This window comes from Lissotriton helveticus, chromosome 8 (genome assembly GCF_964261635.1).
Source record: "Lissotriton helveticus chromosome 8, aLisHel1.1, whole genome shotgun sequence".
NCBI lineage: Eukaryota > Metazoa > Chordata > Amphibia > Caudata > Salamandridae > Lissotriton > Lissotriton helveticus.
In genome coordinates, this window is record NC_136069.1 from 258,608,322 (window position 1) to 258,632,413 (window position 24,092).

A 24,092-nucleotide genomic window follows, 5' to 3' on the forward strand; every position below is an offset into this window, starting at 1 on the left:
TGAAGCAAGCTTTTTACCATTATGTTTCTTTATGGCCCATTGTTTGAACTTTGTAAGAGTCCAACTCACCAGTGGCCTAATAGTGGGATGCATCAGCCAATGTGTGATTTACCCGAAATAAAAATGTCCTGCATCAGTCAAGACAAAAATTATTTTAACATTTTCAAAGGATTTGAAGAACTCTCCAATTCTTTTGAATCCCCTAGTTTGTTAAGCAGCAAACTCCTCCTCCTTCATTGCTTGGAGTAAAAGCAGGATTCCCTAAAATGGGTGTCAATGTCGAGGGGAATCTTGTTAAGGGCTGCTAGACCTACTACGTCATCTCACACTAACAAAGTGGCACTCATCACTGGGGAGGAGTGCAGACCCTCTTCTGTGCCTTTGTTTAATATCCATGTAATCTCTTCTGTATAAATCCCTGCTACTTTCTTGGCCATTACACATCAATGTTTGTCCAATTTGTCTTGCTCGCACCCCACCAAATACAATAGTTGTATTGGTAATAATGCTCTACAACTGGGAGACCCATACCTTCCTCTCTGGGGACCCTTTTCATCAAGCTCCTGATTATACACCTGCTTTTTCCAGCCCACACAAAGTTCTCCATGATGACTAGGAGAATATGTAGAACCATGTGGGACATTTGCAGGGGCAGGGTTTGGAATAGATGTAGTACTCTAGGAAGAGTGGTCATGTTGACGGCTGCTCTCCTACCACTCCAAGAGAGAAACCCCATGTACCATGACTGCATTTCTCACATTATTATCTGCAAGAAGAGGCAATAGTTAACTGCGAGAGTGGGTGCCAACAGAACTCCCCAAAAAGTTATTTTGCCTTTTGCCTAGCATAATGGGGGGGGATAGTGGGATTTCTACTTTTGCTACAGTAATTCGACGTTTAGTATGTGGTATGTTGATTCCTTTAAAACCTGTCACCCACCCATATCCCTTAAGTTCTTCCATAAGTGCTGGCAATGATCCATCAGGGTCCTTCAATATGGCAATGATGCATATGACGATAGTTAATGGGATTCTCCTATTTTCATAAAATATATTTTTTTGATTTCTGCGGATTCTCACTGCTAATGACTCAACAGACAAAATGAAAAGAAGAGGTAAGAGGGGCCAATATTTCTTGCTGCCTACCTCTACCCCAAGGCGGTGAAAAGAGCAATTATGTATTCTAATCATCGTGGTAGACTTCTTATAAGTACCCACCCCTTAAATTTGGGGCCTATGCCAAAAGTTTTTAGTTTTGGTCTAGGAAAGGCCACTGAACCCTGTCAGACGCCTTTTCAGCATTGTCATCAGGGCTTCCTTGTGGGTTCTATGTGGATTGTATAGAAGATTAAGAGGGGCTATGTGTTAACGCAACATCCCCTGCCCAGCGCAAACCCAAATTGATTCAGTTCCTAGAGCCAGGCAGGACCTTATTTAGCCTCTTTGTAAAGTTGTAGATGTAGAGTTTGGCATAGATGTTTGGCAACGATATTGGTCTACAGGAGCTACATAGCAGCTTGCCTTTCCCAAGTTTGGGAATGACCCTAACACTGGCTTGAGACATTTCTGCCATTATGCCTTTACCTTCCAAAAAGCAGTTGAACAGTTGCGCCAGTAGGGGGCAGCTGATCTATAAAATATTTGATAGAACAGGGAATTGTTCCCTACGGTCTAGGTGGTTTCTTTGTTTTAAGTTTAAAAATGGAAGATACAACCTGGTCTACCTGAATCAACTTGTTTAATTCTGCTTGTGCATCTTTGAGCTTTTATAAGGGGGCCCACATGTACTGCTGTATGTCGGTGAAAGGGCCATGGGTATGCTGTGTATAAAGTTTATGAAGAAATCCCAAAAGGTTGTTGCTATCTCTTGGTCTTCAGTAGCTTGGATGGCCTGGTTGGTCTCAAACTGCTTATTAATTTTGCCCTGACCTTGCAGGCCAGAAAACTGCTTGCCTTATCACTCGATTCATAGTACTTCTGTTTGGCACATACCAAACAGAAGTACCAGGGTGTATTCATCTCCGTCTGCGTACAGCATCTTAACTTGAGCCACTGTCATTTTGCTCCAAACTTTCACTGACCACCTGCATTTGTGAATGCCTTCCAGTTTGTGCACCTTTTCTTCCGATTGTTCCCTCTTTCCTGCCCTATCTCTGTTCAGCTTAGTCAAGGTGGAAATGAAGCAACCTCACATCATCATATTTAAGGTGTTACATAAGGTCCTGTCTTCTGTCTCCCCCTTTTCTTTCTCCCCTAGGAAGTATGCACTACTTTGGTCCAGCTCTTCAATCGCCCTTGAATTCTGGAGTAGGCTGTCCCATCAGCCTCTATGTACAGTCTGTGTGTGCCTGTTGTTGGGCCTCTATAGTCAGGGTCACTGGATTTGTGTGGCAGAGGAGGAGCAAATTATGTAACAGGGTTGACTAAATTATGCATCAAGAAGAGGCCAATTAAGCAGCATATTGCAGCGCATTTTACAATAGTATTACTTCATTAGATTTTTTTTTTACAGCTGGTAACAGTGTCTGGTAAAGAGTTCACCTTATTAGTACTCATTTAACACACCAAATACAGCAGTAAGACACTGAAAGATGGCCAGTCAACTTTTTGAAAAGCCTTCCATGTGCAGGAACCCAAGTCACCATATGTTTTGTTACTTTTGATCCGTTTGAGCTAGACACAGAATTTCATCTTGTTAAAAACTTCAGATTATGCAACAGATTATGAATTATGTGGCAAATGCATCAAATCCATAATTATGCGAACATTGCTGCAGTTGCAGAATCATATAATTCCACTGGCCCTGTTTATAGGAATAAACTAATTTGTCTATGCCTTGATAGGAATGAGGTTCTATCTCAGTAGCTACGACACTTAGGATAATATTTAGGGATTCCCGAAAGTGGTTAAGCCTTGCATAGGTGTGGTGTGCCACTCTAAAATGTTGAATCCACCTTATTTCCTCCAGCCCCATTTTTTGTAGACATCCTGCTCCCCCCACTGATAGAGTCCTTGTCTTATTGTATCTCTGATGTAATCCATTCCTCTCCCCATCATTCACAAGATTAACGTCCCCTCCAGTGATTGTCTCCTCACATCTTTTCTAAAACCTCTTACACAGCCTGCTCAGTGAGGTAAATGTGAGGAGGCAGCAGTGCCACCTAAGAACTAGGGAAAGGAACCTACCTGCTCTGTTAGACCATGTCGACACCACTTCTCTGGGAATGTACCTACATAATGGATCACTGTTCCCCCCACAACCTGAAGAATTGTATTGCCTGGAGTATCATGTAGATTATATTCTGCATCAGTCCATAGGCATTAGATGAGTTTCCTATTACAGGCAAATTCACCTTCCCACTGGCTGCCAAGTACCCCCTAGCCCCCCACCAACCTTCACCCCGACTATTAAATGTAGGTTATTTGTGACCTCTAGGAATTTGTATGGAGCATTCATTCACCATATGTTGAAGTTAATTATAGAAAATGCCTTATGGAATAGTGCTATACCATGGGAGCCCCTCACCAATCTCCCAGAGCTTCTCTTTGACTCCTTTCTCAACTATGTGTTATCCTGTCCTTGTTTTGCTGGTGCGAAATAACTCCTTTCCCTTTTGAACACATAACTGTATGTATCCTCTGAACTGTCAAAAAGCAGAAACAATGGCCTAACTCTCAATATAAGCAGTTGTTCCCCGTTGTGACCTTTATGCTTTCAGGCCTAGAAATGGCGGACGGGCGGCACCTCCATCTATCCTAGCCATCTCCATGTGGCCTTGCTCCACTCTTCTTACTGGTTTGCTCGTGGCTGTAATGTTTTCTTCTCTACAGGCTGCCAAGCTGATCTCTGGCTCTAGGTGGTTTTGAGAACTGAGCATCTCAATCACTTCCCCTACAGAAGGGTCTGTCCAGACCACCTGCATCGTTGGCATCTCTATTCCTGCTCCGTGCTGCTGCTTCGCTGCCTATGGGTCTACAAAACACCAGTCTAAGCCACCGCTGGCAGCCGGGCACTTGTTAAGGTTTCCTCTGTAGCTACCTGTCTCTGGTCAGGGGTGAGTGCCAGTGCGGTCACCATCTTGCTACGCATGGTCCGTCTCTTCAGTCCGACAACCTCAACAGCCTCATGCAGCATGCCCCTGTAACTTCGCTTGTGAGAAGCACTGGCCGTTCTGCAGCGCCCCCATCATATTTTGAGGCAACCCACCCACCCACCACCCCAACCCCCATTCCCTTGGGACACCTCCTTTTCCTTTCTTGGAGCACCTTCAATAGCTTCACTCCCCATCCTGCCTCTGGTTGCCACTTGATCGGGTCTCTAGGTGCTAGACCCTGGCCATCATCTTGTTCCACCACACGAATCTCCTAGGGCTCACTCATCCACTGCCATCCGCTCTCTCACAATGCTGCTCTCCTAGATTGCCCAGTAGGGCTGTGCCATTTTAGACTTCGGTCTTAACTGTTTCTGTCTGATGGAACGGAAAAATGGTGCCCTACATTTTCCATTTTTATAGTGATTTCTTACAGCAGATTCTTCTCTTTCTGAATTTCCCCTGGGGCCAGACTGAATCTGTAAACTTTAATAGCAATTATCTCAAGCGTTAACTGGTGGTTTTGTGTGGCCATTTTAAGACCACTAGCTGTGCGCTCTGACATCAGTTCCTTTCTTCCCATACCTTCTAAGGCCGATCTGGATCTAGCAGTGCTGTTTTTTTAAAGAACTTTCCCTCAGGAAAACTATCTTACTCTCGCTAAATTATCTTACATTGTGCAAATATGGGTCCTAAAATACAGGTTCCAAGCTCTGTCCAGTCTGTCACCGACAGATGCCTTTGGTGTCTCGGCCGCGATCACGACGCAAAGTTGTGATCGTGTTGTCCAAAGTTGAATCGGAAAGTGATCCAAAACCTTAAGGCCAAGCAGTCACCAAGTTCCAAATGAAGTTGAGGAAGCAGTCTTGGTCATGGTCGAGGGCGAAGGCGCAGATGCTCTCTGACTTCCCCAGAATGATCGGTCTCAAGGCTCGAGGTCCAAAAGTCCAGGTGTTCAGGTTAGTCAAAACTTTCTCCCAAAAAACACAAGTATTCCAAGTATGTCTCACCGAAGTCCCGCCACTCTAAGTCTCACGATGCCCCCGGTAGTTCTAGGCCTCGGAGCCGCTATATGGAGAGCACTCCTGAACAGCTGCTGCTTGACCTCCTTCTCCCCGGACAGCCATGGCAGACGAAATACGACACCTGAAAGTGACAGCAGCCTCCATTTTTGGTAAAAGAGAAAAGGTTATTTGTCAGCCCTGTTGGCCTTCTTTATTTAACTGGTCAGCCAACCTTCTTCAAGTCACCTGTTGTAATGCGTTTTTGAAGGGACTGACCCACATGTTCCTCAAGCGCTTTTTGTGATGCCTCAGCTGGACCTTCATTTTATCCTCTCTTATCTAATATGCACTCTATTCAAACCTATGCACAGTTGTCCCTTATGTCTGTTAACCATCAAAACTGTGTTCTTTCTTGCAATCACATCTGCTAGCTGAGCAAGTGAACTCCAGGCTTTGTGTGTCAACAACCATGTACTTCGTTCTTTCCGAACAAACTAGTCCTTCGGACATAGGTCGATTTCCTACCAAAGGTGGTTATGCCTTTCCATACAGAGTACATCACCCTGTCGGATGTCTGTGCTTCACCTCACCCCTCTAATGAGGAGGAACAGCTTCACTGACTTGACCCAATGAGGGCTACTAGCCTTTACATCAATCGAATCGTAGAATAAAGGCATGACAATATGCTTTTTGTTGGCTTCTCTGGAGGTAAAAAGAGAAGAGCAATGCAGAAGAGAACCCTCTTGCATTGGATTGTCTCATGCATACAGATCTACAATGAGGCAGCTAAGAAACAAACCCCAGTAGACTTGCATGCTCATTCCTCCAGAGCAATGGCTGCTTCCACTTCCCTGTCGCACAGTGTGCCAGTTATGGACATTTTGCCTGGCTGTGATGTGCGCATCGTTCCAAATGTTCATGACATTTTAGTGCCTGGACAACGAGGTTTACTTGGAAAGCCTTTTGGCCTGATTTGTCCTGTAGGATTTCCTAGTCTAAGCCATTCCAAAGAACCACTACCTGATGGGAGTGGAGGGAGGGGTACTGCTTTAGCTTCTGTTCACAAGGTGAGGAATCTACAGTTAGAAGTCTCCATCGGAAGAATAAGTTATTTACATTTGATAACACCTTTTCTGATAGGGATGTATCTAACTGCAGATTCCTCACCGAAACGTCCTCCTCTCTTTTCTGTGGGATGGACTCACCTGGTCCATTAAAAAGATCCCTGATCTGAAACATCTGCACACAGAACTACTGATTTCAGTGGCTCCGCATCCAACGACACGGATGAAGATCTTAAAGAAATTGATGTCAGAGCACAGAAGTGGCAGTCTTACAGTGGCTGCGATGTCATATCCAAACCAACGGACCCGACGTGGAGCCGCACTATTCCACATGTCTACATGCAAAGGATTTGCTATTAAAGTTTCTGGATCCAGTCTGGCATATGGGGAAATGCACAAGGTGAGAATCTACATTTACATAGAGTGTCTACCATAAAAGACGTTACCAAAGGTAAGTAACTTGTTAGTCTCGACAGAGACGAGTGCCACGTTTTGCTCACTTTCCCTCTTGACTATTCATCTCATGAGTGCTATTTAAAGCAGGGACATTTCTGCATGTGTGCAAAGCTTTCCATTGCACGTATTGTTATAGGTAGGTGGGTGCTCATTTTTTGCGAGGTTTTATTATATTTTGGTTCATATTTTCTACTGAAGGTCTCATTTATATAATTCCATGAATGTCTTAATAGTACCATGCTATAATATAAATTGTTTGCTCTGCCGATAGTCTTGACAATGGCTCTTAAGCAGGTTACATTGATATGAGTCCCCTTAGATAGCAACAAATTCTCTAGATTTACAATACACATGTTCCAGTGTTGGACCACAGACGTCTTCTTTGCGGTTCATGTAGGGAAGACAAGCCTCATGTCTGTCCATGATTCCCTTTGGATAATCTGAGCATCCTAGAAATGTACTGCATCCAAAAATAATGGAGCTTTCTAAACTCAGTTTTTGGTAGTGTGCTGTCTGTATGGATTACGTCTCTCTCAACAACACATTTTATGCCTGACACTATCATGCCAGTAGCCCACATTGGAACGTTTTCAAATGTGTCATCTATCCCCAGTTTATTGAATGACAGTAATGGAAATTGTGATTTACATCTGGATAACTCTAAACTGCATCTTGTTCATATTAAAGGACAGTCCCTTTATCTTCCAAAAATACTTACTTTTCCTTCTGCCTTACACTGGATTTTTATCTATGCATTGTGTTGACCCTGCATCTGCTCATATATTCAGATTTCAGTAAGCCTTAAAAGTACTTCCCGATCATCAATAAAAACAATCCTTTGAGGCATAACCAAATGAATACATTCTTACAGTTCCTCTATTAGCTCTTCTTTTTTTCCCTTTAGGTAATTTCACAGCTGCGCATCATTGGCAGGTCCGTTACAGCCGGTTGTAAATTCGACAGAGAAATCTGGTCTAATGAGCTCTCTCCTGTGCTCAATCTATGGAAGAAACTTAATCAGGTTTGTCATCCTAAACAGTTTTCTGATCTCAGAAAGTATATTTCATTAACTGTGATGGTTGTTAATGCTTAATGCCTGCATGTGTGTACAGGAGCTTACATGAAGTTTTGGGGGCAAATATAAACTGACGGTTTTAATGGCACGTCCCTGCCACTGTGGTAAATTCAGAAGCAATGCTTTGTGGGAGATGAGATGTGCAATCTATAGATTGTGTTTGCTGTACACTACTTCTCCATTGAAGCACAGTGACATGTATTTATAAGCCATAGCCTACTTAGTCTTGAGTAAACGTGGCAGAACCGCAACATGGAAGTTTCTTTTGACCATGCGCCACAGCCAAGCTTATAAATTAACATCAATCCATTCCCCTATTGTGTCTCTTGAGTAGCTGATGCCAAGGACCAGGCCTTCTCGTGGTATAGCCGCAAACAACTGAAAGATCGTCCTCTTGCTTTCAGCTTGAGTTTGAAGTACTCGATAGCGTGGTCACTCAGTGCAGCCTGGGCACAGAGACTCGCACTACACAGATTCCGGAACGCTTCGTTAAAAGTGACATACTCTTCCTTAAACATTGAGCCAGGATTGTCCCATATTCTGGTCAGGTCCATAGAATAGGAGTGGTTCTTGATAAAGCTGAGCCAAAGAACAGTCTTCATATAATCTAAGTTAAGACCTCTTCATATGCTTGACGAAAAGGTAAATCCCTCTAATTATGCCTTAACCGTATCACTGCAACAGCTTTACCTCATTAAACATCTGTCATAAGATCACTTTTGCGTATTCTATACATTTTATTGGGGTTATTTATAAAGAGTAAAACAAGCCAAAAAGTGCAGCTGAGCGTTGTACGTAGTAGCAGGATACATAACCAACACTAGGGAGGGTACAGAGATCTTCAGAGAGTACTTCTGGACAAGAGATGCATGCAAATACAGAAGTGATCAGAAACACAGCATCACAGTGTGGTGAGTGGAGGGACAGAAGGGAAGGGCAAGGAAGATTTTGAAGAGGAGGTTTTCTGATCTATCCCAAATTGAGCCAATGAAGAAGCAAATCTGTGGTGCAAAGTAAAGATGTTCTATAGTTGTGGTGTTGAGATCCATATGTAGAGAAAGTCTGTTGGTGTGCCGTTTCTTTCTGAGTCTTTTGGATTTCCAGCAGATCAGGCACCTGCTTCTAGTAGGGTGTGTGCCATCGGACATTTTGAGTTCACAGAAGCAACGTAGTCAGGTTTAAATAAGTGTAGCGTTTGATATCTGGAAGGGCAGTCCAAACTGACGTTGATGACACGTGGCAATCAGGGTTGATCAGGGCTTAGTACTACAAGTTATTTCTGTATATCGTTGGTAATTATTGGCTTCTTATTTCTGTCAGTAACAGCAGACATCTCTTACCAGGGTTCCAGAACTGCCCCTCATTAAATTTCAACCGATGACCTTTAATACTGCTCATTGAGTGGCATCAGGATTCCGCCTCCCCCAGCCCAATGAGAAGACTTGGTGACCCCAGCCTTCCAAATTGCGAAATTGAGTGTCTTTGTTTTCTTTATTCACTTGCTAATATGTATTATTTCAGGAAGGTAATCATTGTATGTACATTGTTAATTGCCATTGTGCTAGATAGTAAGGGGAACTGGAAATGGTAATCATGGTAGGATTTGCAGCAGTGCTGGCTTAAAGAGTAACTATTGGAGCGAGGCAGTTACTGTAGCAGTAATTGGTGGAAGACTATGCAAAGACAATTTGAGATCAGTGGCACCCGAAATAATCCGTTCATTAAAAGTGGAAAAATAGAAGCCATTATTTGAAAAGTGTGACATGGGGTGTGTTGGGAAAGTCGTCGCACAGCCAGGCTATGCCTGACTATATTAACATGCAAGGAACTAGGAGAAGAGAGTTTTGCGCACATACATTATTAATCTAAGATATGAAAAAATGAGTAGTTTGTTGGTGTGTTAAAAATCAACGCCTTGTTGAATTAAATAGCCAATATGAGAATTAAGAACTATAAGAACTACTAAAGCGAGTGGTAGGATGAACAAGCTGAGGAACACTGTTTAAGGATAATATCAGAATAGACGTTTTAGGAAAACAGGAATATATGAAAAGTATTTTAAAATGATTTGGGTCTGTAACGACCAACAAAGCAAAGCGGTTTATTCCAGTATTATACCAAAATTTAGACCGTACTGTGCTTAAAGAAAAGTAATTACTCATGGTGCAGTTCTGCACAATATGCAGAACTAATACCTTTACAATCCAGCACCCACTCAACTTGTTTTTCTTTTAACACTAAAGTTCTTCCCTTAGTTGAGGTTTGTCTGTAATTAAAAAAAAAAAAAGAAAGGATTGATGAGACGGGACGTTTGACTGTGACATTCTTGGGGGTCCTGTTATTGTGGCCTCTTCTGAATTATACAGTTGTGATTAATGAGCTCAGTAATGTTCTCTGCTTTGACAGACAACAGAGAAATTAGATGTTGGCTCCAATTATGCCCCATTGTCTCAATCTTCCTGCCGCACACGTGTGGGGTGTAAAAAGTAATTCCAATTTGTTTTCGCCATTTTCTGGACTCTCCATGTATTCATCTATTTTTGTAGTCATTTTTATTGAATACTACTATTAACAAGCTTCATAACTCCCTCAAATTCTTGGTGTGTGGGCAATTTAAAACAAGAGTGTGCAATGCCTGAGTCGTGGGTGATTTGTCCCTTTTTGAAGTGCAATCTTCTGAAACGCTGTTGTTTACATCAATTTCATGTACATATTGCAAAGGCCCCACTCACAGAAAACTATTCTTTCATTAGAACAGAGAAAAACACCAAGCACTGGCAATGGCAACTGTACATAAAACAATTAGAACAACAAAGGGAGACCAAAAAGGACGATATTTATAGGGGTCCAATGTACTTGTCCTCTAAACTAGTAAACACTGAATGTACAGAGTTCCCCGAGGCTTAGTGTTAGTGTGGCCTAGCGGTCTCTCTCTCAGAAGAAAAGAAGAGAAGTGATAAATGGTGAACAGGGACCCGTGAGAGTCCCTTGTCGGAACTAGGAAACCTCATACAACTGGGTAGCTGAATGATTGTATTTTCATCCCGCACGGTAGTTGTCTGGCCTCATCACCGGCTTCCTGCTCCAACGTCAAGCCGGCGCTGCAATGCCTGACGGGTAGCACTAAGTGCTACTCTCTTGTGGAGATCTTTTGTTCCTTGCCGTGATCGATTGTGTATGAGGGACCCAGGAAAATGAAGTAGTGAGCGTGAAAAAGTGTATGTTAAAAAAGGTTAGTTTAGTCCACTCAGAAGACTTTATTCGTGTGGCTAACTGCCTTAATAAAATAGTGAAGGAGGGGTACCGGGACCAGGAAGTCAATGTATTATGGTCTCGTTCAACCCTCACAAGTGGTCAACATGTTTCATGCCCTATGGGCAATTCTTCAGGACCTCGTCGTGCTCATAAACCAGTGAAAGAACCCATTTTGGGCGCTTACAGTGTATGTAGTATACAACCTGAGGGGTAACAAACCACACCAGGGCAGGTCAGTGGTCCTGTGAGGACATCACCCCTCAAACTCTTAGGAATCGCCTCGCAGTCTGCTCAGGTGGCACCCGTGCTGCTAGGTAAATACCCTGTCAGCACTGGGTTGGTGCCTCTAGGATCCTCCACCAAGGGTCGGCGTGGTCCGGCACTCAGAGCAGCTGTTCACCATTTTTCACTTCTCTTCTTTTCTTCTGAGAGAGAGACCGCTAGGCCACACTAACACTAAGCCTCGGGGAACTCTGTACATTGTGTTTACTGTACATAAAACAAATCATAACGTATGGAGTGACTCGTGCAAGTATAAGCAGACTGCATCTTTACCAGAAAGTTTTTTTGTAGTGTCAAAAATTCCTTTATAGGATCGGATTTTGAATAGTACAAAAGAGCATTCATATGGCAGAGTGTGATGGTGGTAATAGAGGCTATGATGCAAGAAGTGGGGTTTGCTGGCTTGTCACCAACCACTAACTAGGCAAAGCGGTTTCATTGGCATCATCCTGGGTATCTAGTAGGCTGCAGGATTTGCCATCACCTGCCCTCCATAGCATCGGACAGGTGGGTTTTGAAGATTGTCTGAAAGGGCTACTTCCTCCCCTTCGAGACTGCCCCTCCCTCCATGCCACCTACTTACGACAGGCTGACGGAGGACCACCTGTCTCTTGTCCGTCAAGAAGTTACACCTCTTTTTGCCAAAGGAGCCAGTGAGAGAGTGCTGGCGCCAGAAGGAGGTCGTGGTTGCTATTCCCACTACTTTCTGGTGCCCAAGCAGGACGGAGGCCTTCTTCCTATCCTTGACCTATCTCTCTCAATTTCTTCCTCAAGTAGGAGAAATTCAAGATGCTCACTCTGGTTTAGGACCTGTCCGCCCTGGAATCTGGATTGTAGTGTTGGACTTGCAGGGCGCATACTTCCGTATTCCCGACCTGCCTTCCCACAGGTGTTACCTGCGGTTTACGGTGAGCCGCAAGCATCTTCAGTTTGTTGTACTCCCTTTTGGCCTCACCAGTGTTCTTCAGGTGTACACCAAGGAGATGGTGGTGGTTGCAGCTTTTCTGCAGAGATCAGGGGTATCAGTCTTCCTCTATCTCGACGACTCGCTATTGAATGTGGGCTCGACCCAGGCGGTCATCTCCCTCCTCCAGACTATGACAGACCTCCTGCATTTGCTGGGGTTCACTATCAACTTGCCGAAGTCCCACCTGACTCTCCCCTGAAGCTCCCTTTCATCTGTTCTGGACACGGTGTAGTTTCGGGCCTATCCTCCCGAAAGGTGAGTCCAGGATATTCAGGCTATGATACCGATGTTTGAGCCTCTATCCTGAATTTCGGTGAGACTGACTATGAGGCTGATGGGCTGTATGGCCTCCTGCATCCTGTTGTAAATCATTCCAGAAGGCGTATGAGTGCTCTGCAGTGGGACCTGAAGTTCCAGTGGGCGAAGCGTTAGGGGAATCTCTCTGACATGGTCCAGATCTCGGAGATAATTGTAAAGGACCTGCAGTGGTGGCTAACAAACCGGATTGAATCAGAGGCACCCCCCTTTTCCTTCCCCAACCTGATCTCACAGTAGTGACAGGGTAGTGAGACAAAATATCGAAATTAAAATATCGATATACAATAATATCGATGTTTTAATTTCGATAGTATAGAATATCGATGTCCAAAATATCGACAGACAGAATATCGTTTTTTTAAGGTATGTATGTTACTAATATCGAATTTTACTAATATCGAAATTTTGTTTAGTGTTATGTATTTTAATGTGTTGTTTATATGTTTGTTAAACATGTTTTGTAATGTATGTTTGAAAATTTGTAAATTTGTTTACATTTTGCGTTTTAGTATCAGAGCGGGTTGTGGGTTTATAGGGGAATAGGGTGGGAAGTAATTTAATAATAATTAATTAATTAATATATGTTTGTAAATATTTTTTATTAATACTTAAATGGTAATTAATTAATATTAATTAGTTAATTAATTAATATAATTTTGTACATATTTTTAATTAATAATTAATTGGTAATTAATTAATATTAATTAGTTAATTACATTAATTAGAGTAATTTTTATATATATAATTTTTTGTTATTGTTAATTAATTAATTGGGAAACAATAATATTAATTAGTAAATTAAATTATTTACAGCTAATGTGCTAATATATTTACTTTATTGTTATTGTTAATTAATAATTAATTGATAATTAAATAATATTAATTATGTAATTAAATTATTTAGAGTTAATGTGCTAATATATTTAATGTGTTGTTATTGTTAATTAATAATTATTTGGTAATTAAATAATATTAATTATGTAATTAAATTATTTAGAGTTAATGTGCTAATATATTTAATTTTTTGTTATTGTTAAATAATAATTAATTGGTAATTAAGAATTATTAAGTGAATAAATGATATGATTTATTTCTGTGTAGTGGGTTGTGTGTTTATAGGGGGATAGGGTGTGATATAATTAAATGTAATTAATTAAAGAGATTGTAATTTTCTTTGGTATTTATTGTTAATTAATTAGTAATTAATATGTGTTATTTAGTTCATTTATATTTACATCAATTTAGTAATATTAATTGTTATTAATTGATTAATTGAAATTTATATTAATTGTCTTTTTTATATGTGTAGTGTGTTGTGTGTTAAAGTGGGAGTAGTGTGGGAATTAATTTTTACCCCCATGCTATCCAACGCTTTCCCTACTGTTGCACCCTCTGGAGTGAGAATAGTAAATTTTACCCCTACGCTATCCACCGGGGAAACAACCTTTACAACGCAACTTTTACAACGCACTACCATTACAACGAAATGTTTACAATGCAAAAACCATTACAACGCATGTGTTTACAACGCATGTTTTTACAACGCAGGTACCTTTACAACGCATACCATTACAACGTAAGTATAGGTAAGTATATAATAATATTTTAAATTTTATATGTTTTAGTTCTTGGGTAAAGGGGTATTTTTTGGGTTCAGGGTCAGTTTTCAGTTTTTGGGTAAAGGGGTATTTTTAGGGTTCAGGGTCAGTTTTGGGTTTTTGGGTAAAAGGGTATTTTTAGGGTTCAGGGTCAGTTTTGGGTTTTTGGGTAAAGGGGTATTTTTAGGGTTCAGGGTCAGTTTTGGGTTTTTGGGTAAAAGGGTATTTTTAGGGTTCAGGGTCAGTTTTGGGTTTTTGGGTAAAGGGGTATTTTTAGGGTTCAGGGTCAGTTTGGGGTTTTTGGGGTACAGGCGTACAGGGTAAAAATAAAATAAATTTATATTTAAATTAAATCAATGAAATGAAATTAAAAAAAATAAAAATATATTAAATTATTACGTTTTTAATTTATTTTAAATGTATATGTATTAGTTTTAATTTTTTAATTATGTTTTAATGTTTTTATTTAATATTTGTAAAATTATATGTATTTTAAAATTATTTTTACATTATTATTTATACATTTAAAAAACGATATTTTTAATTTCGATATTTTTGTACTACGATATTAATTTTTCGATATTTTTGTACTTACCTTTATGAAGATATGACTCCGATATTTTTGATTTCGATATTTTTGTGTCGATATTTTTGTATGTCGATATTCTGTCTGTCGATATTATGTCAGACATTCAGTGACAGATGCGTCACTCCTCATATCGGGCAGCCATCTGGTCTCCAGCGGATTCGAGGCTCATCTGGCTAGCATTGAAAGCTCTTCTTCCCTCAATGGGAAGTTAGGGCTAGTGTTCACGGACAACACCACCTCCATGTGGTACTGCAGCAAACAGGGTGGTGTGGGGTGGTGGACACTTTGTCAAGAGGCCCAATGTCTCTGGACATGGCTGGAACAGCATGGCATAACCCTGGTGGTTCAACACCTGGCAGGTTCTCTGAACAGCATGGAGCACAAACTCAGCCGTCAATGCCTAACAGAATGGTGTCTCTAGTCGGAGGTGGTGCAAGGTCTCTTTCAACAGTGGGGAGAGCCTTGGTTAGATCTCTTCGCCTCGAAAAGAACGCACAATGTCAGCAGTTTTGCACACTGGAGTTTCCAAAGCGGCTATCACTTGGCGATGCGAGTGGCACTCAGGCTTCCTGTATGCCTTTCCGCCCATACCACTTCTGCCCAGAGTTCGCAAGAATATCAAGAACAACCGGGCCCAGGTCATTCTTGTGGTTCCGGACTAAGCACGGAGAGTCTGGTATCCAGAGCTTCTTCGGGAGGATCTTCTGTCTCAGCAGCAGGAGAGGGTCTTCCATCCGAACCTGTCAACTCTCCGCCTTCTTGCGTGGAGATTGAGCGGTGACATTTGATAGCTTTTGACCTTTCTCCTGAAGTATGTAATGTTATTTTGGCAGCCAGGCGGCCATCCACTAAGACAAATTTATGCGTGCCGTTGGCAACATTTTTTAAAGTATTGTGCAGAAAGGTCTATTGACCCTCGTTCTGCTTCTCTATCTAATATTCTTTTTTTTATTCTTGCCGAGCTGGGCTCTGCTTTGGGTACTTTTAAGGACTATCTTTCTACTCTGTCCGTTTTCCTACGATTGCCGGACCAACCCTCTTTGTTCAGATCCTCTATTTTAAATAGGAGCTTAAAAGGGCTTGTACATAATTTTCATCCCACTCTCTTTATCATGCCACAGTGGTAACTTAATTGGTTCTCACATATCTTATGTGTGCTCCCTTTTAGCATTTGCACCATTGTACCCTCTGGCTGCTTACCATCAAGACAGTCTTTCTGGTGGCGATTACATCGGCCTGGAGGGTGAGTGATTTGCAGGCTTTGTCATGCAAGCCTGCTTACATGATGATATTTCTAGGTCTCGGCTACGCTGCGCGCAGGCGCTGCAAAGGAGGAGACCTTTAGAAATCGATTCAGTTTTCAGGCAAAAACGTGCATGCATTGCATTGCTCTGAATGATAACGCGTGCACGTTTGGCGATTCCCTTGCGGCAGCGAGCTTTGAAACCATCTGTTTGTAATTAACAGATGGTTCCTGCTCGCTCCTGCAAGGGAAACAAGCGCAGGCCCACTCCTCTCGCCCCTCCCCCTGCTGCCTCCTCCTCTCCTTGTCATTTTTTTTTTTTTCATGTAGCAGTCGATGCGAATCTGGAGACTTTATAGCGCTTTCAGGAACATATAATGTTAACCAACAAAGTGGACCGCAGTTTATCAACTTGTAAAGAGTGAGATCTCTATGGGGCACCTGCGTTGTATCACTGAGGTCTCGGTATATGGTCTTTACCGCAGAGCTCTGTGCCGCATCAGAATCCACCCGGCCCGATACGCCGGTCTGTTCATGGCGAACTCTGTGAAAGTCGACGGGAGAGGGATAGTCCAAGAGGTGCAGACACGGAAATAGTTCCCCCTTTGGCTGTGTGCTTTGCAAACATTGCTATTTGTCACTTTTACTTCTCGTTGATCTACGCCAGGAAGCGCTTTGATGCCCTTCATGGAATATATGCACACCACACAAGCTTATTTCCTAAGGAAATTGTGTAACAGCCAAGTGATGCGCCCTAGAAAGCGGAGTGAGTCAAGCCTAGATTTAATCCGGAGTGTGCAGTTATGTATCTGCAGTCGGGGTGTCAACCCGCTGTGATATTTCAGCTGTTTCCTCGTGTCGGACACCTCCATGAGCTAGACCACGTCCTGGTGACCCGTGGAGTGAGGTGCGTGCTGTGCCTGCACGACTCCCGGCTCTACAAAAACTGCTCAAGGGGTCCGACCATGCGGTGAACCATGGGGGCACATTGGTCTATGAAGCCGCTAGGGGACGTAAGGCGGGCCTTGCCTTGTTTCCTGCAGCCCAAGATGCAAGTGTATATTCTTGAAAGCAGAACTTCACAACTACATCTGTGTAAAAATAAAACAAACATTTTAGATGTTTTGTTGAAAAGGTGCAGCTGCTACCGCGCCCACAGGCAGGGCGAAAACTGTTTGCTACAGTGAAAGCCTGTTATTTGTTTTAGGGCATCCTGATCCTGGCACCTTAACCTAAGGAGCTGAGAGCAATGGTTTCACACAAAGTGCTTGGTTTTCCCACCTGTTTCAAAGCGCTCTGTGTCTTGGCGGTTTGAAAATCGCCCAGCGGGGTGAGTGTTGAAGCCACTGCTGCAAGCCGCCTGGTCTCGAGGTTTACCCCTCCCCCCCACTCCCCCAGCAGGCTTTGATGGCCCCATCCATGCACGTGGCTGTGTGACTATTGTGTTTCATACCTATTACTGATCCCTATACCGCTCCCCGCCTATCACCGGCTAGATAGTTGTGGGTTGCTCCTGCTGTCCAGGCCAGGGCAGATCCCCGAAATGTTTGTGTCCCTTCACAATCTGGAGCCAACAGGGCTGAGGACCTTGATAATGCAGGGAAAAGGCGCAGTTCAGGGTTACGATTAGCATTTCATGTATCCGACCAGTATGGGGAGGTCCTTCAGCTGCAGCCTTTGTGTACAGATGCCTCTCACAGCAGGGAGGGGATCTAGCCTGGTGCACCCACAATAGAGGAACTAAGGGGTGTGAGATCTCTGCAATTGTCAGCCCAAAGTGAGTGTGATAAAGGAAGGGAAAGGCAGGGCCGCACCTGAACGCCCCTTTCGCGCTGCACAACCGAATGTAGTCACACCCTCACCCCTACTTTTACCACAGGACAGAACTTTAGGGAAGCGTAATTAGCAACTTCCTGCTAACAGAGCCTCCTTCAAATGTCTAAAGGGAGCCCAGTCACCATCTGCCACCAGGGGCGCAGCTTGGGCAGTAAGATAGGGGTTGGGGTTAGCTTCAGATTTTTCGACAATCAGGTCGACATATCATGTTTAAATACATTATACAACAAGCAGAGTGCATGAGAGGGGGCTTTGGGGAAATGTAAAGGGAAAGGAATGCAGATTGATAAATGTACTAAGAGAGAAAACAAAATATTTTGTACAATGAACACTATTTTTGAGGAATTTCAAATCAGAGGGAGTGTGGGTTGTTTTGTTCTGGGTATGTAAACATTCCTGGTGAAATCCGACTGACATCTCACAGTATCCCACCGAAAGCACCTGTACCCAACTATTTATCAGAACATGCATGGGCAGGTGACACCCTAATACCCCACTCCCCCCCCCCCCTGCCACACCTCAAGTTCTGGATCTCCAGCCACAGAAATGCAGGATATACACTTCCACTGACTGGGGACGCTGCCTTCATCCTCCATTTTGTACCCGGTCATCCTTCTTCTTGTACCCTGTCATCCTTCTTCTTGTACCCTGTCATCCTCCATCTTGTACCCTGTCATCCTCCTTCTTGTACCCTGTCATCCTCCTTCTTGTACCCTGTCATCCTCCTTCTTGTACTATGTCATCCTCCTTCTTGTACCCGGTCATCCTCCTTCTTGTACCCGGTCATCCTCCTTCTTGTACCCGGTCATCCTCCTTCTTGTACCCGGTCATCCTCCTTTTTGTACCCTGTCATCCTCCATCTTGTACCCTGTCATCCTCCATCTTGTACCCTGTCATCCTCCATCTTGTACCCTGTCATCCTCTATCTTGTATCCTGTCATCCTCCTTCTTGTACCCTGGACATCCTCCATCTTGTACCCTGTAATCCTCCATCTTGTACCCTGTCATCCTCCATCTTGTACCCTGTCATCCTCATTCTTGAACCCTGTCATCCTCCTTCGTGAACCCTGTCATCCTCCTTCTTGAACCCTGTCATCCTCCTTCTTGAACCCTGTCATCCTCCTTCTTGTACCCTGTCATCCTCCTTCTTGTACCCTGTCATCCTCCTTCGTGTACCCGGTTAAGCCAGACAAATGCAAACGGATCCCACTTTGCTTTATACTGTGACCCAAACTTGAGAATGAACATCAGAAGCCGCCCACGCCATCATTTTAAGTTTGCATTTGTCACCCATATAGTTTCGTACGCTGCTACAATGATGAAATTCCCCTTCCTTTTTGCACAGCCTTACATCTTGATATTTTACTACATATGCATCCCGCCATAATTTATCACATCCAACCTTTGAGCACCTCAGCTGACCTGCCTGGAGCAGTGATCTAGCAGCAGCTTAGTAGAGGATAGACTATTTGTTTGATTCTAGTGCCTATCAAAAATACCTAATATAGCACTATTTTCAAATACAAGTAATGTTTCTTTGTAGTCCAGCATCCTCAAATTGCATGGGATCCGGAGCAGTATGCTATCCACTGTAAAACGCTTCATCTAGTCAGAATTAGTAAGCACTATATAAATGCAATTACAACTTTGTTATGAACCCATTAGCAGACTCTTCCGAGTCCAATTACTATTGCTCTTGCTTAGCTGAACCAGCCTCTTGAATGCAGGTTTACTGGAATACCTCTAATCAGGGCACAAGTCCTAAAAAGAGAAGTGGGGTGACTGGCCAGGTCGGGCAGTTTGCAACTGATATCCCGACGCATGTGTTATCAAAGCTGCGAGACTGATCTTTGGAAAGTCTAGAAGAGCACATGCCTCTCCTCTCCTATGCCAATTACATTGGCTCCCAATTAGGCAGAGGATTATATTTAAGGGTATGTGCATTGCGCATAAGGCAGTCTATGGCAATGCCCCCAGATATATCAAAGACAGGTTGATACATTATCTTCCAAAAAGAACGCTGCGCTCATCCGAAGAGTCTTTTTTGGTCTGTCCTCGCTATCGCATGACTACCTATGGTGGACGTGCTTTTTCAACCACTTTACCGGCAGTCTGGAATAAATTACCTCTCTGCCTGAGGAAAGAACCAAACTTACTGTCCTTTAGGCGTAAGCTAAAAACGACCCTCTTCCGAGAAGCTTGGGGCTTGGTATGATCTGGGTGACTTTTCCTCTGCATAGATCAGTTTTCACACCATAAGCGCTTAGAGACCTATTGGTGATAATTGCGCTATATAAATTGAATAAATAAATAAATAAATAAAATAAATAAAGCACATGACGTCACGACTCGTGACATTCCACGTGGCATCACGGGTAGTGACCTTACTGGAAGTGATGCTTTGATATGTGTATGTTATAACATATGCCGACTGAAAATGCAATAAAATATGTTTAAAAAAAGTTGACTCCTGCAGAGCATATCATGTAACATGCAGGTCGCAGATTTTTGTTTTGTGTAGATGGGTATGTTATAACATATGCCAACTGAAAATGCAATAAAATATGTTTAAAAAAAGTTGACTCCTGCAGAGCATATCATGTAACATGCAGGTCGCAGATTTTTGTTTTGTGTAGATGGGTAGGTGGATTACTGCTATGGACACGGAGATCCTTTTGTTACTTGCAGTTAGTGGGCTGTAGTCCTTCTGGTAGACCACACTGAGCTCTGAAGGGTATTTGACTTCTAAACCTTGTGGCCCTGACTGTCTCGTGTAGCACATTTGTGCATTAGTTTGCACACTTGCATGGTTTGTTTGGAATGTGTGGCGTGTATGTGTGTGGACTGCTCTGGCACTCTGCATTGGGATGGGTAGCACTATAGAAGAGGTGGAATGGTGCTATTTGAATTGTTGTTTGTGTGGGTGCTGAGACAGACCGACCCATCTGACATTCTTACTGTGCATGCACTTATATACAACAAAGTAACAAGCATTGAAAATGCAATAGGTCTCGCCTTTGACTAAGTTAAAGCCATTTGCTTTGCTAATGGTATTGTATAGCAAAGCAAATGGCTGTAACTTAATAAAAGGCTAGACCTATTGCATTTTTAATACTTGTTGGATAAGGGGTGCTTCACACCAGTGCCTCATTCCTACTAAAGGTGGTGACCCCATTCCATCTGGGTCAATCGGTCACACTGCCATCCTTTTTTGCTCCCTTGCATCCCTCTAAGGAAGAGGAGCCTCTCCACCTTCTGGACCCAAAAAGAGCTTTTTCATTCTACCTTGACGCGCCAAAAGAGTTCAGAGTGGACAACCAATCTTTGTGGGTTACGTGGGAGCTAAAAAAGGTTGGGCAATGCCGAAGCAAACCATTTCACGCTGGGTAATTATCTTCATTAAAATCTGCTACACCCTGGCTATGAAGCAGCCTCCTGAGGGTTTAGGGGCCCATTCTACCAGGGGAAAAGCTGTGACCACGGCGTTGACTCGTGTTGTCCCAGTCCTGACTATCTGCAAGGCAGCAACGTTGGCATCTCTGCACATGTTTGCCAAGCATTGCTGCCTGGCCAGTCAGGTCCACAGGGATGGGCATTTAACCCGTTCAGTCCTGCAGGACTTTTTAGTTTAAAAAATCTGTTTCAAAGGTAAGGAATCTGCATCTAGATGTATCTATTAGATGAGCAAGTTACTTACCATCTGGAATGCATATCTTGTAGAGACAATATCTAGCTGCAGATTCCTTACAGATCCACCCATATCTCCACGCTCTGCAACTCTTTTTTGTAAGGCTAGGGCTGTTCCCTTTTCACGGCCCTAGTTGTGACACACGCACATGTCTGTTCACTTCATGGCTCTGTGCTTCTGCCGTGGAAAAAGTGAAAAGGAACTGACATCCGTGGGGCTGGGTGGCACCTATATAGGTATCTGCGATGTCATAACCGACGCTAACGATGCCAACATCATGTGGAGCCAAATGGAGCCACACGCAGGGTTACTGCTCTTACAAAAGTTTCCGGATCTATTCTGATGCCTGGGAAATTCAAAGGTAAGGAATCTGCAGCTAGATATTGTCTCTTTCAGATAATGCATTACCGAAGGTAAGTAACTTGTTCTTCAGGTGCCCTCCTCCCAAACCCCGAGGCGCATCACCTACATCTCCCCATATGGATGGATGACCCACTATTCCTCGAGGTGCATGACTAGTGATCTTCTGGTGCACATCACTCCGTGCCCTCGTCCTAAACCCAGAGGCGCATCACCTACATCTCCCCCATGTGGATGGATGACCCACTACTCCTCCTGGGTGCATGACTAGTGCTCTCCTAGTGCACATCTCTGTGCTGCATCAGCTGGTTTGGTTTGTAGCTGCACATCGCCTGGTGCTTCCTGCAGCAGATGTTTATTTGTGATAGTCTACATGCATTATCTGAAAGAGACACGTTAGTATTAGATTCCTTACCTTAGAATATCCCCAGGCGTCAGACTGGATCCGGAAACTTTTGCGTAGCAGTACCCTTGCGCGTCGGTAGGCGTCGTCTGTGGCTCCGCGTCCGTCGTCGGCGTCGTGGGCGCCGTGATGACGTCGTCAGAGTACTTAGACGCCGCCTCCGCGTGCTGACGTCAGTTCTTCTTTTTTCCGCGCCAGCAAGCGCAGATCTGGAAAAAGCAGTAACCCTAGTCAATTTTTGACTAACTTTTTGATCCTTTTTTGATCATTTCTCAAAGTCTTTCGACTCCGATTGGTGCCGTAGGGATGCCCGGCTTTAAGCACTGCGAGGATTGCGACCGCACGATGTCGGTCACGGATCCTCACCACCTGTGTTTAACTTGTCTAGGCGTCGATCACAACGACAAGGCCTGCTCCGACTGCCGGGCCCTCTCTTCAAAAGCCAGGCGGGAGCGGTCCCGCAGGCGACTCGAACTCCGGCAGTCAGTCCCGCGCCGCGCGAGGTCTCGGTCCCACGGGAGGTCGGAGGACAGGTCGCGGGCTCGGAGCCACCACAGCTCCGAGAGTAGTCCGCACTCCTCCGGGTCGAAGTCGTCGTCAGGTAAGAAGCACAAGAAGTCCAAGAGGCGTCATCGCTCTGCGGACTCCCCCCGACGCTCGCGCGATGCGGCCGGGGGTTCGGGTGACACCGCCCACGCGGCTCCGTCGGAGTCGCGGGCGCCGCGTTCAGCTCCACACCCTCCGGTCCCTGGGCTCAACGCGACGCCGGAGGAGATCGAGCGCTTCCTCACGGCCATGAGGAAACTCTCTCCTCCGACGAGCTCTGCGGCGCCTTCGGGCACAGCGGACCCGTCTGGGGCCTCTAGCAGGTCGGGTGCTTCGGCCCCGACGCCGCCGACGCCTTCGGGCCCGGCGCCGCAGGTTCCCGCTATCCCGCCGCCGCCGTGCCTTCGGGCCCGGCGCCGCATGGTACAGCTGTCCCGGCGCCGCCGGCCCCGAAGGCGCCGGCGCCGCGGGACGCCGCTAGACCTTCTTTGGGATCTGGATCGTCGCCGGTGGACCTTACGACCTCCCCGGCGTCGGACCATCAGGTGTCGCCTCCGGCGCCGTCCTCGGGCGGCGCCGTCCCCGATGCCCCCTTCATTCCTGTTCCGACGTCGGGGCGGCCCCGATGGGCGCCGCTCCAGACGTCGTTTGGGGAGTTTCACTTCTATGAGCAGGCCCCATTAGTTGAGAACCCTGAGTTTCAGGAGATGGGTGATGAAGGGGATTGGGAGGGGTCTGAGGACCCTCTGACCCGAGAGTGTCAGTCTCATGAGGACTGGGCAGGAGACCTTGGGGAGGCCAGTGGCCTGGACACCTCTCCAGACACTGGTTTTATCTCCCCTCCTACCGTGGCTTCGGAGGAGGGGGCAACCTACAGTGTGGTGTTGATGAGGGCTGCCAAGGCCTTGGGCCTTGAGCTCCCCGTCGCGGCCGTGAGGACTAATCTCCTCACTAAGGTCCTTAAACCGTAGTCAAGCTCGGCCGAGCCTCTGCTGCCCTTTAATGAGGCCTTGACCGACGTTCTTCTGGGCACTTGGTCCAAGCCCGCTACGGGTTCGCCCGTAGATAGGAACGTGGCCAGACGTCACCGCCCAGGACCAGGCGACCCATGTTTCCTGTCCACCCACCCTACCCCCGAGAGCCTGGTCATCCAGGCCTCCAATTCCCAGACCGCATTCCCGTCAGCACCGCCGGACAGGGAATCCAAGAGGTACGAGCAGTACGGCAAAAAGATCTTCTTGTCCCTTAGTTTGGGACTGCGGTCTTCCAACACCGCATGCCTCTTGGGCCGCTACACCCACTCTCTGTGGGATACGGT

At 44.7% G+C, this 24,092-nt stretch overlaps 1 protein-coding gene across 2 annotated transcripts in view; it reads left to right on the forward strand.

Moving 5' to 3' along the window:
- DYNC2H1 (dynein cytoplasmic 2 heavy chain 1) overlaps positions 1-24,092 on the forward strand; it is a 1,763,151-nt gene that overhangs the window by 1,635,588 nt on the left and 103,471 nt on the right. For both annotated transcript variants that reach the window (XM_078657019.1, XM_078657020.1), the window contains exon 83: positions 7,519-7,635. In XM_078657019.1, the coding sequence (XP_078513145.1) occupies positions 7,519-7,635 (117 nt within the window). The remainder of the gene's footprint in view (positions 1-7,518; positions 7,636-24,092) is intronic.